This window comes from Capsella rubella, unplaced genomic scaffold, assembly GCF_000375325.1.
Source record: "Capsella rubella cultivar Monte Gargano unplaced genomic scaffold, Caprub1_0 scaffold_7, whole genome shotgun sequence".
Lineage (NCBI taxonomy): Eukaryota > Viridiplantae > Streptophyta > Magnoliopsida > Brassicales > Brassicaceae > Capsella > Capsella rubella.
Window position 1 is genome coordinate 1,633,356 of NW_006238917.1, and position 14,455 is coordinate 1,647,810.

Consider the following 14,455-nt stretch of genomic DNA (forward strand, 5'->3'; position numbering starts at 1 on the left):
AGAAATCAAGTGGGGGGAGTACTAGAGGGGAGAATAAACAAATTAATAAGCCAGGTAGAGGTTGATATGAATTAATAAATATTTTAATGATTCATACGTAACCATAAATTACATGATCTGCGTTCCTTACAAAAAAAAAGAGCTAGAGATATTCGAATATTTTAAATAATAATGTTCGTCAGTCTCCACAAGTGCATATCTAGTCACACTTTTTAGATTTTTATATTTCTTTTACTCCAAGTTGGATTTATAATTTTATATCCTAATGAAAAGGAAAAAAAATACGATATGAGTCTTAAGATTCTTATTTCAATATGATTAAACTATTCATTCTCCGTACATATAAAATCTTATTAATATATTTTTTGGCTTCAAAGATTTTGAATAGGAAAAAAAAGATTAGCCCTCAAGGAAACGTCCCATCTTCGAACATGCAAAGAGTGAGTACACCACACACACATACAACAACATTTAGAAGCTGATTATTGAATTTATAAGAGAACGCAAAATCTCCTCAAATGATACATAACACTCACCTCCATATACTCATATTTGTTACAAGATTTTTTCCATTTCTTGTTTAATAGTACAACTGAGTTCTTTTTATTTTTATTTTCAAATCAATTGTTTTTTTGGAAAAATAAACTCAAATGGGGGGTAGTAGTAGCTAGTAGGTGTGTGACGAGTGAAACCAAATGTCCCATAAGTTTACAAATGGTTGTGCAGAAGAAGTTGTGTATGAGAGAGAGAGAGAGAGTGACATGTCATGTCTCAGGGGATTGGACAGGTGTCAGCACTACATTGCTCTGTCCCAAAATAAAATAAAATAAAAACACTCCATAAAATCTAGACTTGTCTGTCAATCTAATATCTTCTTCTTCTTCTTTGGTTTACTTTTTTTATACAATGCTTATAAATGGAAATTTTTTCTATTTTGGCAAGTCTTGCCTTTGCGCCCCCTTTGTCATTTTTATTCGGGCAAAGGGCACAATACTATAGAAACATGTTATACTCGACTTCATCATCACCTTATTGTAGTATATATATCGTTGTTACTAACCAACTACTTTTAAAAATACATGTTATTAATTAATTTTGTTATCAACTAAAAATAAATACTCCAAAAGATTTATAGAAAGGGGTTTGTATTTATATACTCGAAACAAGAGAGCTAGTGATTTGATTTGATTTGATTTGATTTGATTTGATGAAAGAAAGAAAGAAAGACCTATCCCCCTACATTGCAAAGTATAATCCAACGAACAATATATATATATGAATGAACCGTAAGGTCCTGACCGTTGGATTCTTTAATTCTACTGGTCAATATACAATAATCATCTGTTCCTAGGTTGTCTCTAGACAGTACGGACACCACAGTAGCTTAGTAGTGTAGTCTCGTAATAATTTCACTACCCAAATTAGCAATAAAAGTATGCAAAAAAAGTAGCTTCAAAGGAGTTTGAAAAAGCCAAAATAATGCTAACCGTTGGATATATATATATATATAGTGGAAGATGGTGGGATATATATATATATATTGTCGTGTAGCATCATCTCCAAAATGGTAAAAATAGTAGTTGGGAAACCTTTCTCTATCTTTTGGGTTTTCTTTCATATAAATTAGGGTTTACTATTTTTTATTAGTCTATGAAGAGTACTAGTTCTGATTTTTTTGGTTCACAAAGATGGTGGTGACATTGCACCTATGTATATATTTTTGGGTTGTTTTCTGTTTATTTCTCCATTTAGGCGAAACATTTAGAATGTTCCGATATATGTCAATGTTTGTGTTTGTCTAAATTACATATAGATTTATATAAATAAATTAAGAAGAGCCTAGAATGATAACTAGATCTTCCTAGGCTTCAGTTAGAACGTGATGAAGGGGTGCACATTTTTCATTTATTACAAAAACGCAGAGGGACAATTTTTACTTATTCGTACGCACAGTTTATAATAATTCGTTGCAATAATCTAAAAGATTTCTTTATTAGATAAAGTACCTAAGTTTCACCTTCATACATATACCCTATATTACTTTTGAATAACTCTTAATTATATATAGCAACGCTCCTAACAGGTTATTTGAAAATTGTGTTAATGTCCCATTTGAAATCATACCCAAAAAAAAGAAAAACAACAGTACAATGCCAGCAGAGCGTTAAGCACGTGTTTGGTCATGTTCACATCAAAGCAGTAACACGTTACACAACAGTAAACCACAAAAGATGACTTTCAACTTGGGACATGTTTTATGTGTGTTACTTTGTTGTTCTCACATACAATGTTAGGTATAAAATTCAATTTAAAGGATCTGCTATTTGCTTCACTCTTATGCAATCTCCGCTATTTCTCACACCGACGACGCGGAATAAGCTTCACGAGTGTGTTTCCAGTTAAGCTTTCTCCATTCTTAAGGTTGTTCTTTAAGAGGCCCATCAACAAATCGAAATATTGAAATCCATACAAAAAAAAGAGTAGAAATAGACAAGGGGGTCATTAGAAAGCAAAACCAATAAATCCCCCAAACCATAACGATGGCTACAAGCAACCATAATAACCATTGTATGTGTAGCAAAGTAGCATAAACATAAATAAATAAAAAGTTATTAGCATCCAAAAATATCCAAAAGCCAAAAGATATGTTTTAAAAAAGACCATAAATATGCCAAAGTTTCCGCTAGCTAGAAGAATCACAAATGTTTGATCCTTTTTTTTTATTTTTTTTTTTTTAATAATATAAAATGGGTCTCTCACTCTCTTCTCTTTATGCTTTTATGTCTTACCTTTTTCCTTTCGTTTTTCGGATTCCCCTTCATTATTATTGTTTTCCTGATTTTCGGCAGGACAAAATAATATATTCATGTCCAACACACTCACCAACAACAGCGACGGTTCAACGGTTTGCACCATCTGAGTCGTTGTGGTTGCTCGCTGGCGCAACACCAGAAGACTGTTGATCAACATCTGAAAGAGCTTCCCTTGGTTGCAACTGACTGCTTGAACCACCAATGGTATCCGCTGAGCTCTGATCAAGAGACAGCTTTCCAAGTCTGCTTCCTACTGCATCTGCCCTATCCACAGATTGGGGGCTCGACTCTGCAGGGGCCTTCATTTGGATCACCCATTTTCCCCAATTATGTCGCTTCCTTATTAGGTCACCCTAAGAAGAGAAAGAGTATGTGCAATCAATTGAAAGTAAAAAGTTATCCAAGCGCACCAAGATACAAAAGGATCACACAACACCATACTACTAGCAAGAAAAGACAATGCAATTCAATAGTTAGAACACACTTAAACAAGAAATACCTGCACTTCAACAACAGGTGAATTTTGTAGAGCCTCCACTATTTGCTGGATACTATCTGTAAGTTCTGCAACCTGAAGAAGGAGAGAAAAAGAAACAACACACAAATCAAATTCACAGACAATAATAAAATAACTATAGATACGGCACAGCAGCAATAAAATGGTATAGTAAGAATGCAAAAAAAAAGATGGTGTAGAAGCCAACAAGAAGAAGCATTCACAATTGAATTTCTTATCACATGCCAACTGGTAACATATTAAACCTATCTTAAGAACAGATCCCATTTGCTGAATTTTTGTTCATGCATTTGGCATCTTTGTATAGATAGTCACAAAAGGAACCAAAGAGCCTATTGGAATAAATATTCACCCTTAATCCTAGCAAGTTAAAAAAAAAACCTCTGAGGAAGTATACAGACATGAAAGTCTTACTCATTGCTAATTAAGGTATACTGTTTATAATACACAAAGGAAATAAATTGAATGAGGCCAGAATGAAACACAAACACATCTAGAAAACATTTTACCTTTTTGAAACCAGCAACCACACGTAGCGGAACAAAACCGTTCTCATCCATAAAACTACGAAGGTATACGTCTGTAACCAAATTCTCATCACTGTAACGAAAGACACATTTGCATCTATATTAGTATTTCCCTTAGGAGAACTGATCAGCGGGAATATTATCATTGAGAAGAATAAAAGAACTTCAATATAAAAACATTACCTAAAATAATACTGTATTTGGTTCTGTAGTTTTATGTGTAATGGAGGATCTTGAACATGGTAGAAGACTGGACCATGTGCAAGAGGCGTCATAAAAGGTATACGGGGATAATATGACGCTGCCATATCTGAAATGAAGAAGAAACATTAGCAAATCATAATTTAAATTTGAAGACATGATCTTCAATGTGTCTCACCAGGAGGGAACGGCACAGGGCTGGCATAAGGCTGAATAGGCTGAGCTGTCATAAACTGAGGAGGAATTGGCTGAACAGGTGGTGGTGCATGTCTTACAAATGCCGGCCTTTGTGATTGTCCATTTCCTTCTCTCCCATTAAAGCTTCTGTTATAACCCCAATTCTGATTCCCGTGCTCCTGATTACGCCGGCCACCATGACTTTGGTGATGATTACCATTTTGGTTCCTGTAGGAGTCCCGTTGTGGTAGGTTGTCAGAACCACCATGGGTTTGTGATGCAAAGCCATTTTTCTGGTGTTGGCCTCTAGGAGAAGGGCTGTGCAAAGGCAATTCGGCAAATGAACCTTGCACTGATGGTTGAGAAACAGTACCATTAGCGGATCCAGAAGCGCCATTCCGTTTAAATGATCTCTGGCGCGAATGATTTGGAGTTGGATTAGGGTTTGCACGGACAGCTTGCTTTGGTGCAGGAACAGGAGCATTTGCAATTCCCTAAATTAAAGACAAAGAAGCATCTTTATTATTGAATCAGGATAAAGGAAAGTATTGAAAGTAGGATTAATACATACATAAGTGAAGGCGCACATCAAAATAAGCATCAACGCTAAAGAGCTCAGTGGCTCAATATGCATCACAATCCAACAGGAAGGTATTAAGACTTATCTGCCTTTAAGTAGTTATTAAACAAACATGCAGATACCGAGGTTTATGTTCATACATTGTAGTAGACACAATCCAAACAATAGCAAGCCGCTTAAACCTAAAGATTTGAGTCAACAAAGGGGCAGCGAGAAACAATCAAAGCTACGGAGGCTTATAACGATCACACACCAACATTAATCGGTATGATACACAGTTGCAGTCAATTATCAAAACAGATAGATCGTATGCAAAAGCTTAAATATTTCAATAACTTCCATGAAAATCGTTTCAAACCTGAGAAACAGGGACAGTTGGTGATGGTGATGACGACGATGGTACATCACCGAGACTTTTTAACGAATCAGAAGAAGACTTGTTGGAAGGAGCTTTGGTAGTCTCAGAAAGAGCAGGCCAGGACGAAGCTCCCATGACAGGTCCGCCCTCAGAAGAAGCCCCATTAGACGGCCTTTTCCAAACTGGTTTCTTTCCCGCATTACCCAGACCACCAGATTCTTCCGATTTCTCATCTCGAGCAGCCGCCTCCACCGTCAAAACAGAATCAGGCGTAGCAGAAGCGGAGACAGAAGCAACCGGCTCGATCGGAGCCCTGGATTGAGGAGAGGAAGGAGCAGCTACGGCGGCGGCGGCGATCGGCTCTGATTCGCCTCGGACGATTTGAGTCCACGGAGAAGAAACCAGCCGAGAAGGACGGCGAGGCGATTGTGAAACGGCAGCGTTAGGGCTACCGTGATTCTCGGTCATACGACGAGGAGACATAGAAGAAGAAATAGAGCTATTGGAAGTGGCGGAAGCCATGGTCAGAGGACGACACAAAAAAAAAAAAAAAAAAAATTAGGGTTTGTTAGAGAGTCGATTAGCTTCCGATCGACAGTATCTAAAATAACGATTAATCGATTTAACACCCCCCGGAAAAACAAAAAAAAGTTAGCGAATTTGGAAAAATCCGAAGAAACCTCTCTGTGATTAAGAAAATTAGGGTTAGGGTTTGAGTAATGGCAAAACAAAGGTAACAGACTGATTTTTTTCCAAAAAAAAAATTCCCCAGAAGGAGAAGACGATGGAGCAGTGTAGTCTCCTCTTCTCTCTTTCTCTTTCTCTTTCTCTCTCTCTCCCCTTTTATTTTATTTTCTTCTCTTATTCGTTTTTTATATGTTCTTTTATTTTTATTTGCATTTACTTTTATTATTTTCCGTTTGGGTTTGGTTTTTGCCTTGGCTACCGCGGGAAGTTAAAGTTACGAAAGTACCCTTCGGTAAACAGAAGAAAAAACACACTTTTGTTCTCTTTGGATGAAGTTGATTCTTATTGGCTAGAAAGTGTTTTCGAGGATTGTTGACGTTGTTTATTGAGATGGTCAATAAGTCTTAAATTAATTTATTATTACTTTTACGTTTAATTAGGATAAGATTTTGTAGAAAAACAAAGTCACCGTATAAGTAAATTATATAAACATAAAAATAGAATAAAATCAGTTCGTTTTTTTTACTTTTTAGTAAGGGAATCTCACATTTTTTTTTTTTTTTTTTCGTCCAAAAGTTTTATTACTTAAGCCCAGTGGACATGCAAATACAGAAGAGTTAAACTAGAGGATTACAGACGAGATTTAAAAGGCCCAAACTAAACCATATTACAAAATACAAAAGATAATAAAACTTTGATGGTTTAGCATAAGACACGTGGAGATGAAGCACCTCCTCTAAGCCACGCATCAAATTGAAGCAGTTCCACGTCTCCACCGTCTGTTCTTCTCAAGCATCACCGGCATTCGATTAGCCACCACCAAATAACCCGAAGATGATGAGAATCCTCTTATCTTCTGCCGATCTCAAATCCAATCAAAGGATACGTCGAAGTCTACCGGATCAAGTATATTAAACTTCTTCAAATTTTCTTCGAGTATCATCAACTCCGGGGAAGCTCCACCACCGATTACATCCAGATTTTGATGTAATACTTTGCTTTGCTCTTATGAAATGAGCAAAATAAAAGTGACGAAGATATTACTCCTCGAATAGCTGAAGAAACAAAGAAAATTTGGAAGTGATTATCGGAGAAATCAACGGGAAAATAACATAACTGGATGAGAGATCTTATCTCGGTAAAACGAGAAATAAAACCGGACTTAGCCGGTACAAAGATCCGGATCTTAGCCGGAAATTATATTATATGACAAAATTCCGGTGTACTGGAAATCTCTTTCTCTCTCTGAAAAATAGAGGTGTGATAAGAGAGAGAATGAACTATTTCAAATGAGCAGAGTCCAAGGGAATCTCACATTTACATGTATGGTTTATCATCAATTAATTTACATATAAATATTACCTGAAGATTTTATTCTCAAAGTTACCAACTTATTACTTACTAGTTACCACACTGAAATGTATCTGTTTACTAGTCACCACAAGTGTATCTGCTTTGCATTTTTATCAAATCAAGTTTTATGGATCTAATCTCAATCACAGTGCTGCAAGATCTTTTTTACCAAAGCAAACATCTAAAACTGTAAAAAAATAACAAAAATCAGACCTGCATGGCTGCATACAGCTTTGTTCTAAAGCAAGATATCATCAGGTCAGGTCTAAATCAAAATCATATGTTCGTATATAGATTGGTGATAAATAATTTATTACGAATGACTTTGCCATTTGATCCATAATAGTTTATATTAGTCTGTTAATGTTGTCATCTCTTGATATAGAATGTATATAATTTGTTGACTAAAGAAAAAAAGGTCAATGGTTACAGAAAATTAAAGTATCAATCTTGTAATGAAACGGTGGTCATAGACTCATGTTGGTGTAACTATGTTTACATCTTGGGTATATATTATAGAGTACCGAGTACCAACCCCATCATTCGACAAATAATAATAAACCCGTCAAAGTAGTGAAACGGTGTATCAGAATATGAATCTTTTGTATCAGAATATGAATCTTTTCAAACAGACAAACAGTATATGTTTATAGAATGATAGACAAAATTAGACACCAATTACTGTGTATATATGTAACCAAATGATTTTTATTTTTGTTCCATACATTCCAAGAATGAACCGAGCAAATAGACGAGAGAACATCGAGTAAAGTAGCACATGAGAATAGTCATATACAAAACATTTGGTAGGTTTGTGATTTCTCAAATCATACGAGGTCCATAAATGGGTAATAATTATATCTCTTAATTACAAAGCGAATACTAGAAACAAAATCATCATCTCTCAAAACTCAAAAGCATAATAAATAAATAATAATACATATATTTGAAGCCGGTCGTGTCAAGCGTTGGCCACTTGCCATATGTGGAGCCCAATTTAATTCCTTTTGAATATCCAGCAAACCCCTTTTGGTTCAATTGATCTCGGTTAATTTCGGTTTACCAACCACCATTAAAAGACGAGCGAAAAGAGTACTAGAATTTTGGCCAAGGTATATTTCTCTGAACAGGAGTGACCGAGTGACTAGTGAGTGAGTGTAAAAGCATATATTTCCCTGAAGAAGCCGATCTCTATAGTCTCGTTATGATACAAAAAGGAAAAAAAACAATCGGCTTGTGTTTAGGAAGGGGGGGCTTACAAATCTACAAAAGTGGAAGTAATATGAACACAAATCTGAAAATAGACCATAGCTTTGCTGTTTTATATCTTTGGTTTGAGGATGAGCTACTTTTGGAGATGGTTTCGTTTGTTTGGTGTTGTTCTGAGGAATTATTATGAGTCTTTATTCCGGCTGCCATTGCCGGAGCTACCGCCTCTGTTTTGTTTGTTCTGGCAACAGTTGTGGTTGTCTCTTCCATGTCATAGCCTGGCGTTAATAGAGATATCCATAGTTCATATAATGATATATAAGTCACAACACAAAGGAGTTAAAAAATGTAAGAAGAAACTTACAGTCAAACTTTTTCCAAGCCAATACGAGTTTCTCTCTGTCGAATACTACACGATACCCGGTCATGTAGTTTTCTGTTTCATAAAAAGCAAAACAATGTGAGGTCACCATTTACCGGATGTTCAATGATCGATTATAGGAGAGACTGATCTTACGTCCAATTATGTTGAGTTCAGAGCTTTTGACAATGGCCAGGCAATATACAAGTTCACCCTGTGAAAGATACATAGAGATACTGAAAGTATCAGCACACAGATAAAAATTTGGTTGAAGAAGACGAGAAACGATAGGGAAAGAAGTAAAGCAAGAGAGTATAACCTCGGTAGAGATCACTATGATAGGATCATTGATGGTGAAGTGACTGTTTCCTTTCATTGTTAAGCTTAAACTCGGTATCAAACTGGCATTCGCCTCATTGCTAATCACACCATTTACAAGAAGATCACTTAGATTTGAGTGGCAAGTAAACACTTGAATGTAGATGGATAAAAACTCATACCTCATATCATAACAATACTCGAATGGAATCCTTGAATCTGGTGAATGGCGCTTATCTTGGGCTTGAGAATGAAACTGAAGAAGATAATGTAATTATCGAGCTAACAAAATTGAGCATCTCGGGGAACAAACACAACATATGATGGTGTTTAGATGCTTACACTCTCAGAAACTGTCGTATACATCGGATCCACTAAATAAGTAAATGATGTACCGGTGTCAAAGAGCGCTGTAAACTCATCATCTATTAGAGTAGTCCCCACACGCACCCGAGTCACCGTGATGTTGTAGTTTGGGCTGCAATGAATTTCACTACGATCAAAAGGTGCATTCAAAAAGCAACAAAAATCTACAATTTAGCGCATAAGTAAATTACCACTTACTGTGAGGGATTCAGATTAAACGGTGTCTCTTCCTGATCAGAACTACCCTTGTCCCCAAAACTGATCCTTCCAACTCCATCATGTCCGAAACACATGGAGAAAGAATCAGCAACCAGACCTTCCCTCGCCAAAACACTTGGAACCGATATCTTTTCCATGCCAAGACCAAATAAACCATTTGGTGCTGCAATGTCAAGAAAAGAACCACTTTGAACCTGCCCACATCTGCAAAAATTTCACATTTTCAGGAACTTACTACATTGAACTTTCACACAAGAGAACCTAGGGAAGCAGTTGTGAAGAGGCTGACTGCTACTAACCCGAATGTAACATATGCCTCAACACGCTCTGGATTCTTATCCTCGGTTGTTAAGTGCATAACATCTTCCATAAGTATACCAGATGTGGAAGTCTGAGCAGAGACATAAGATACCATATAAGGGCAAGTGCTGAATGTTCCAAGGCATTGATTACGCTGTGCACATAAACTGTTATTGCAGGTGACCTTCTTGTTTGTAGTCGAAACTTTAGGATTGTAAATGCTCAGTTCAAATTCCTAACACAGCAAACAGAAACCCATAATCAAGGATTCGATCATGGATAGCCTAAGATCAGTAAACTCAAAAACTGTAGTTGCTAAGAGTGTCTAACATACAGAAGCGTAAATGGCTCCTTCGGTTGGTGCGCATTTTCCGCAATCACAAGGGACCCAAAAGAGATCGCTTCCTGTATCAAGCGCCACCATGAATCTCATTCCCGGAGTACCCAATTTCACCGTCGTGTAATGCAAACTGGTATCAAATTGAATCAGAAAAGTCACACTAATCCTGAAGCAGAGAGGTTACTCTAGAACAATCAAAGCAAAATGCAACTTACAATCCGAGAGAGCTGATACGAGAAGTGGAATTGCCGTCGGAAAAAGTGAGTGACGACTCGGATCCGGAGTCGGAGAGTCGACGCCCACGGATTAGCCAATCACGGAGGACGAGAGCGTTGAAGTATTCGAAGGTTCCCTTAGGGGGAAACTTAGCAGACCTTCCGGTTGAATCGGACCATTGTTTGACTTCGTCGGAGAATCTATGATGCATCTCGAAGGTGAAGATACGACCATTGCAGCTCCCGGAGCTCAGCAACATCAAAATCGGGATCAAGAACAGAGTACTCTTGAAGAAACAGCACGACATTGGAAAACGATTTCGAAACTCGACAGATTATCCTACTTTCCCGGAGGTTTTTCTCGGGAAAACAAAGCAAAAACGAGAAATCATGACCAGGAACACAAGATATTATTCGAATATCAAAAAATGCGTGGGGGTTTAGATCTTGGATTAGCGAGAACAAAATTAGGTTTTTTTTTTTTGGGAAGGAGAAAGATGAAGCTTAGTGAGTTTGAAAGAGAGGAAGAGAAGAAGAGATCTACGTTCGTCGTTGTTCTTCGTCGTTAGGTGAGAGTGTAACAGTCTTGTGTATAAGTCCATCCATGTGTTGCAAAAGTGAACTGTTGTGACTCATTTCATGGGTCCAACCTATTAATTTTTTAATATTCTCCACCACCCCATACTTTCTGGTTTTTCTGACTTCTCACCCCGAATTTAATTAATTCTTTATTAAAGGGATCCAACTGATGAAATCGATAAACGTAACCCGCGACACAAAAAATGATGCACAAAGTATATGGGATATACACACAAGGAAGGATATACAAAAAGATTTGGTCAAGGAGGTAAAGTGGTAAGCTAATAAGACTTATAAGGTCGTATAATCATCTGTTGTTGTAAGTGTCCCAATCAAAATTTGGGTGAGAATAAGCTTCGTAATCTACAGGTCCGTCGACGATGCTATCGACTGTCTGAATACTCCGGAGAAGAGCTGGTTGGTACCGTTCTGTATCCGAAGGCAGAAGCTTGTACATCACGAGCACCCCTAGTGTGAATATGGCTTGAAGCTTTGTGGAATCTCCTTTGACTGAAAAGAAGAGCAGCATTGAGACGAGGTACAGGTCGACACAGAACCGCATGATGCACAAAACCGTGTCCATTAGCTTCCCTTCATTGCCTGCAGGGAAACCACGAACTCTGTACACGTAGAGGAAGTTGTATTTGTCAACTATGTATCTGTAACCAAAGTAAACTGCGCCTACAGGGACCACGAGTGGAGCGAATGATGAGTATATCATTGTTAAGGCAAATATGGTGAGATTGAAGGCATAGTATTGGGCAAAGTCGAATTTTTGTTTAGGGATTGGTGATGTCCGGCTGATTGGGTATTCAGAGAGGTCTTGGCTCATCGGTTCGATGTCGCCGAATCTAGGAGACTCAAACATGTTTTCAGGGAGAAGTGGTGTCTCAAGGTTGCTGCTTGGCTCTTGGTTTTCCAAAGCGTACTCTTCGTTTTTCTCGGGAACAAGCTGAAGCATGTCGTTCTTCCTGAACTTCTGGATTTTTTTCTTGATCCATGGGATTGGAGCAAGTAGATCGAACGAGATTCCTAAGAACGTGCTTGTGATGAGGAAAGCTAGAGCAGAAACGCATGACCTCGATAAGAAGGAAGGGCTCATGTATTCTTCAATCCTCTTGCAATCCTCGCCATCTAAATAGCAACGACTCATTTTTAAGAGTGCACTTTCCAGCGACGATTCGACAAGAGCCTTGAGAATGATGAGGTTCACAAGGAAGAAGCAAACCATCTTCAAGAGAGCTGCTCTTTGTTCCCCAGAAACTGTTAAGTGCCGCTCAAACTTAGAAAGATACGAGAGAGCAGATGGGATCACAATGTACATACTAACAAATATGAAGACGTTGGGCAGGAACTGAAAAATAAGGGATCCGATCCATCCAGAAGTTTGCACCCAAGTGAGCCAAGACTGAGCACTATCCAATGCTTCAGCATTGAAGATTCGGCCAGCACTTACCAAGGCACTGATCAAGGCCAATGGGGAGCTGAAAAACACAAGAATCAACAGTAGAATAGTATTAACAATCACTCTCCGCACAATAAGAGCAACTTTTGTTAGTCCCAGATGATTCCAATAGATATCAGTAGCCAAGGGTGCTCTATCCACTTTCCACTGGTTTCTCTGTAACCGAAGCTCGGTGACAGAGAAGAATTTTCCAGTACGCCTTGATCTTTCGTTTCGAAAATCCTGAACAGCCTTATTAGCTGTGTACACATCTTTAAACATCACGAAAGCAACCCCAGCACCTTGTGCTCGTCCTTCTTTATAAGCTGCTAACTGAGACTCTAGATCAGCTCTTAACTCTTGCAGCTTCCTTAGTTTTTCATCATCTGTAAAACCAAACCTCTCTGTAATCTGAGACCACAAACCCTTCAACTTAATCCACAAAGCAAAAACACAATACAGTAGTCCATTATCTCCAGCATTCTCAAACTCCTCTGGTAGAAGCCTAGAGTCCATCTTGGCAACTAACCAAGTAATCTCATCTCGAACACGAACCAACTCTGTAGCAAGATCATCCAATGCACACAAATCCATGGGAACAATAATCTTATAAACTTTCCCCGGGTACTTAAGCCTAAAGCACTCTTCAAACTCAACTCTATCAGACCCTAAATTCTTAGGCAAACCCTGCACCATTACAGTAAACACAGCGGTGGAATTCGCATTGGGATCGCTGATATTCCCATTCCCATCTCGAAACCTAGTAAACTTCAACCTAGCTTCAATAGCAGAGATACCGAAATGCGAGATAACAACAACAACCACAAGAAAAACAAAATGCAGCCAAAGCAGACCGGAACCTTTCTTTATATGCGTAATCATCGTTTTCGAAAGCTCATCACTCAGCAAAGCAGTCCCGGCATATAAATTCAACGGAAGCATAACCGAAACAGCCAAAACAGCAATAGAGAAAAGGAGCACAAAGCTCCCACCTTCGATCAAAAGGAACTGAGCAGCATCAGCACCGCAGTGCCGAGCGATCTCGCGACATGTAGCTTTCCAAACGGCGAGGAGCTTAGAGAAGAGAGCAGAAGGACCAGGCATACGACGGTGATCGCTTCGGAGCTTAACGAAAAGAAAGATGGAGAGGCAGCATAAGAGGCCAATGACGGAGATATTAAGCAGATACTGAATGTTACCGTACCAAGCATCTGGGATTTCAGGTAAGTCGCCGGAGGAAGGAGGAGGAGAGAATGAATCATCCCTTGTCATTGACGAAATCGGCGGCATCGCAGCGCTGCGATGCATCGCGACAATTTCTACCAAATTAAGAAGCTCAAAATCTTCAATTTACTTTTTCTCTTCAGAGATTCAGGAATTTAAATCACGAGAGAAATTGGGGGCTAGGGTTGGCTGGCTGGGCTAGTAGATCGAAGAAGATGATTGGTAATGGTAATGGTAGAAACTAGAAAGTAAATAAAAAAAAACTGGAAGGTTTGCGATCGCGGTTTGGAATCTAATCTCCTAGATTCTTCCTCCCATTTATAAACCCAGATGAAAAGTTCCATAAATAACCGGGACATCTTTTTGGTTTTTGTTTTGTTTTTTCTTGCATGGATAAATAATGTTTGACACAGAAATAATATATTAAAAAGATTAAGATATGATACGGATTTGTAAAAATATTAATTTTTACATATAATCGTTACTAATGTATAATTTTTTTGTTCTTCTGATAAAATAAAAAAATGTAAAATCGATTATGCTAATTAATTTAAAAAGTTTAATAAATATTAAGAAAATAAAAACATATTTCTCTATATATTTGGCGCTTGTGAGACTTCATTTTACTATTAGTAGTATCACAGAATATAACCGAATTCATCATTCG

General features: G+C 37.9%; 3 protein-coding genes across 4 annotated transcripts; all 3 read right to left on the reverse strand.

The window, feature by feature from the left end:
* Nucleotides 1–2,507: 2,507 nt before the first annotated feature.
* On the reverse strand, nucleotides 2,508–6,023 carry LOC17880775 (la-related protein 1C). Its single transcript, XM_006283475.2, has 6 exons — nucleotides 5,174–6,023; nucleotides 4,237–4,729; nucleotides 4,041–4,167; nucleotides 3,840–3,930; nucleotides 3,313–3,384; nucleotides 2,508–3,166 (listed from the first exon to the last, which is right to left on the reverse strand). Exons 1-6 carry the CDS (start codon nucleotides 5,693–5,695, stop codon nucleotides 2,900–2,902), a joined length of 1,572 nt encoding a protein of 523 aa, XP_006283537.1. The 5' UTR covers nucleotides 5,696–6,023; the 3' UTR covers nucleotides 2,508–2,899.
* A 2,307-nt stretch (nucleotides 6,024–8,330) lies between these two features.
* Nucleotides 8,331–11,107, reverse strand: LOC17879578 (aspartyl protease family protein 1). The gene is made up of 10 exons (XM_023778140.1): nucleotides 10,542–11,107; nucleotides 10,321–10,456; nucleotides 9,986–10,221; nucleotides 9,666–9,890; nucleotides 9,444–9,579; nucleotides 9,284–9,357; nucleotides 9,103–9,202; nucleotides 8,940–8,997; nucleotides 8,787–8,858; nucleotides 8,331–8,700 (listed from the first exon to the last, which is right to left on the reverse strand). Exons 1-10 carry the CDS (start codon nucleotides 10,847–10,849, stop codon nucleotides 8,477–8,479), a joined length of 1,569 nt encoding a protein of 522 aa, XP_023633908.1. The 5' UTR covers nucleotides 10,850–11,107; the 3' UTR covers nucleotides 8,331–8,476.
* A 136-nt stretch (nucleotides 11,108–11,243) lies between these two features.
* LOC17879441 (CSC1-like protein At4g35870) lies at nucleotides 11,244–14,092 on the reverse strand. 2 transcript variants are annotated; one of them, XM_023778139.1, is made up of 2 exons: nucleotides 13,769–13,835; nucleotides 11,244–13,689 (listed from the first exon to the last, which is right to left on the reverse strand). In XM_023778139.1, the coding sequence occupies exon 2, from the start codon at nucleotides 13,666–13,668 to the stop codon at nucleotides 11,428–11,430; it is 2,241 nt and encodes a 746-aa protein (XP_023633907.1). In that variant the 5' UTR covers nucleotides 13,669–13,689; nucleotides 13,769–13,835; the 3' UTR covers nucleotides 11,244–11,427. The 2 variants fall into 2 exon arrangements, with proteins under 2 accessions (XP_023633907.1, XP_006286145.1); XM_006286083.2 differs by having other exon boundaries at nucleotides 11,244–14,092.
* Between the last annotated feature and the right edge of the window lie 363 nt (nucleotides 14,093–14,455).

What these genes read in the sequence shown, in the direction of transcription:
- LOC17880775 (XM_006283475.2), bottom strand. Translation starts at nt 5,695, where the DNA reads ATGGCTTCCGCCACTTCCAATAGCTCTATTTCTTCTTCTATGTCTCCT. An exon ending in CCCTGTGCCGTTCCCTCCTG is followed by an intron (nt 4,168 to 4,236) that starts GTGAGACACATT and finishes TCTTCATTTCAG; the next exon opens with ATATGGCAGCGTCATATTAT. An exon ending in TGGTTGCTGGTTTCAAAAAG is followed by an intron (nt 3,385 to 3,839) that starts GTAAAATGTTTT and finishes CTCCTTCTTCAG; the next exon opens with GTTGCAGAACTTACAGATAG.
- LOC17879578 (XM_023778140.1), bottom strand. Translation starts at nt 10,849, where the DNA reads ATGTCGTGCTGTTTCTTCAAGAGTACTCTGTTCTTGATCCCGATTTTG. An exon ending in CGTATCAGCTCTCTCGGATT is followed by an intron (nt 10,457 to 10,541) that starts GTAAGTTGCATT and finishes ATTTGATACCAG; the next exon opens with TTTGCATTACACGACGGTGA. An exon ending in ATACGACAGTTTCTGAGAGT is followed by an intron (nt 9,358 to 9,443) that starts GTAAGCATCTAA and finishes TATCTTCTTCAG; the next exon opens with TTTCATTCTCAAGCCCAAGA.
- LOC17879441 (XM_006286083.2), bottom strand. Translation starts at nt 13,872, where the DNA reads ATGCATCGCAGCGCTGCGATGCCGCCGATTTCGTCAATGACAAGGGAT.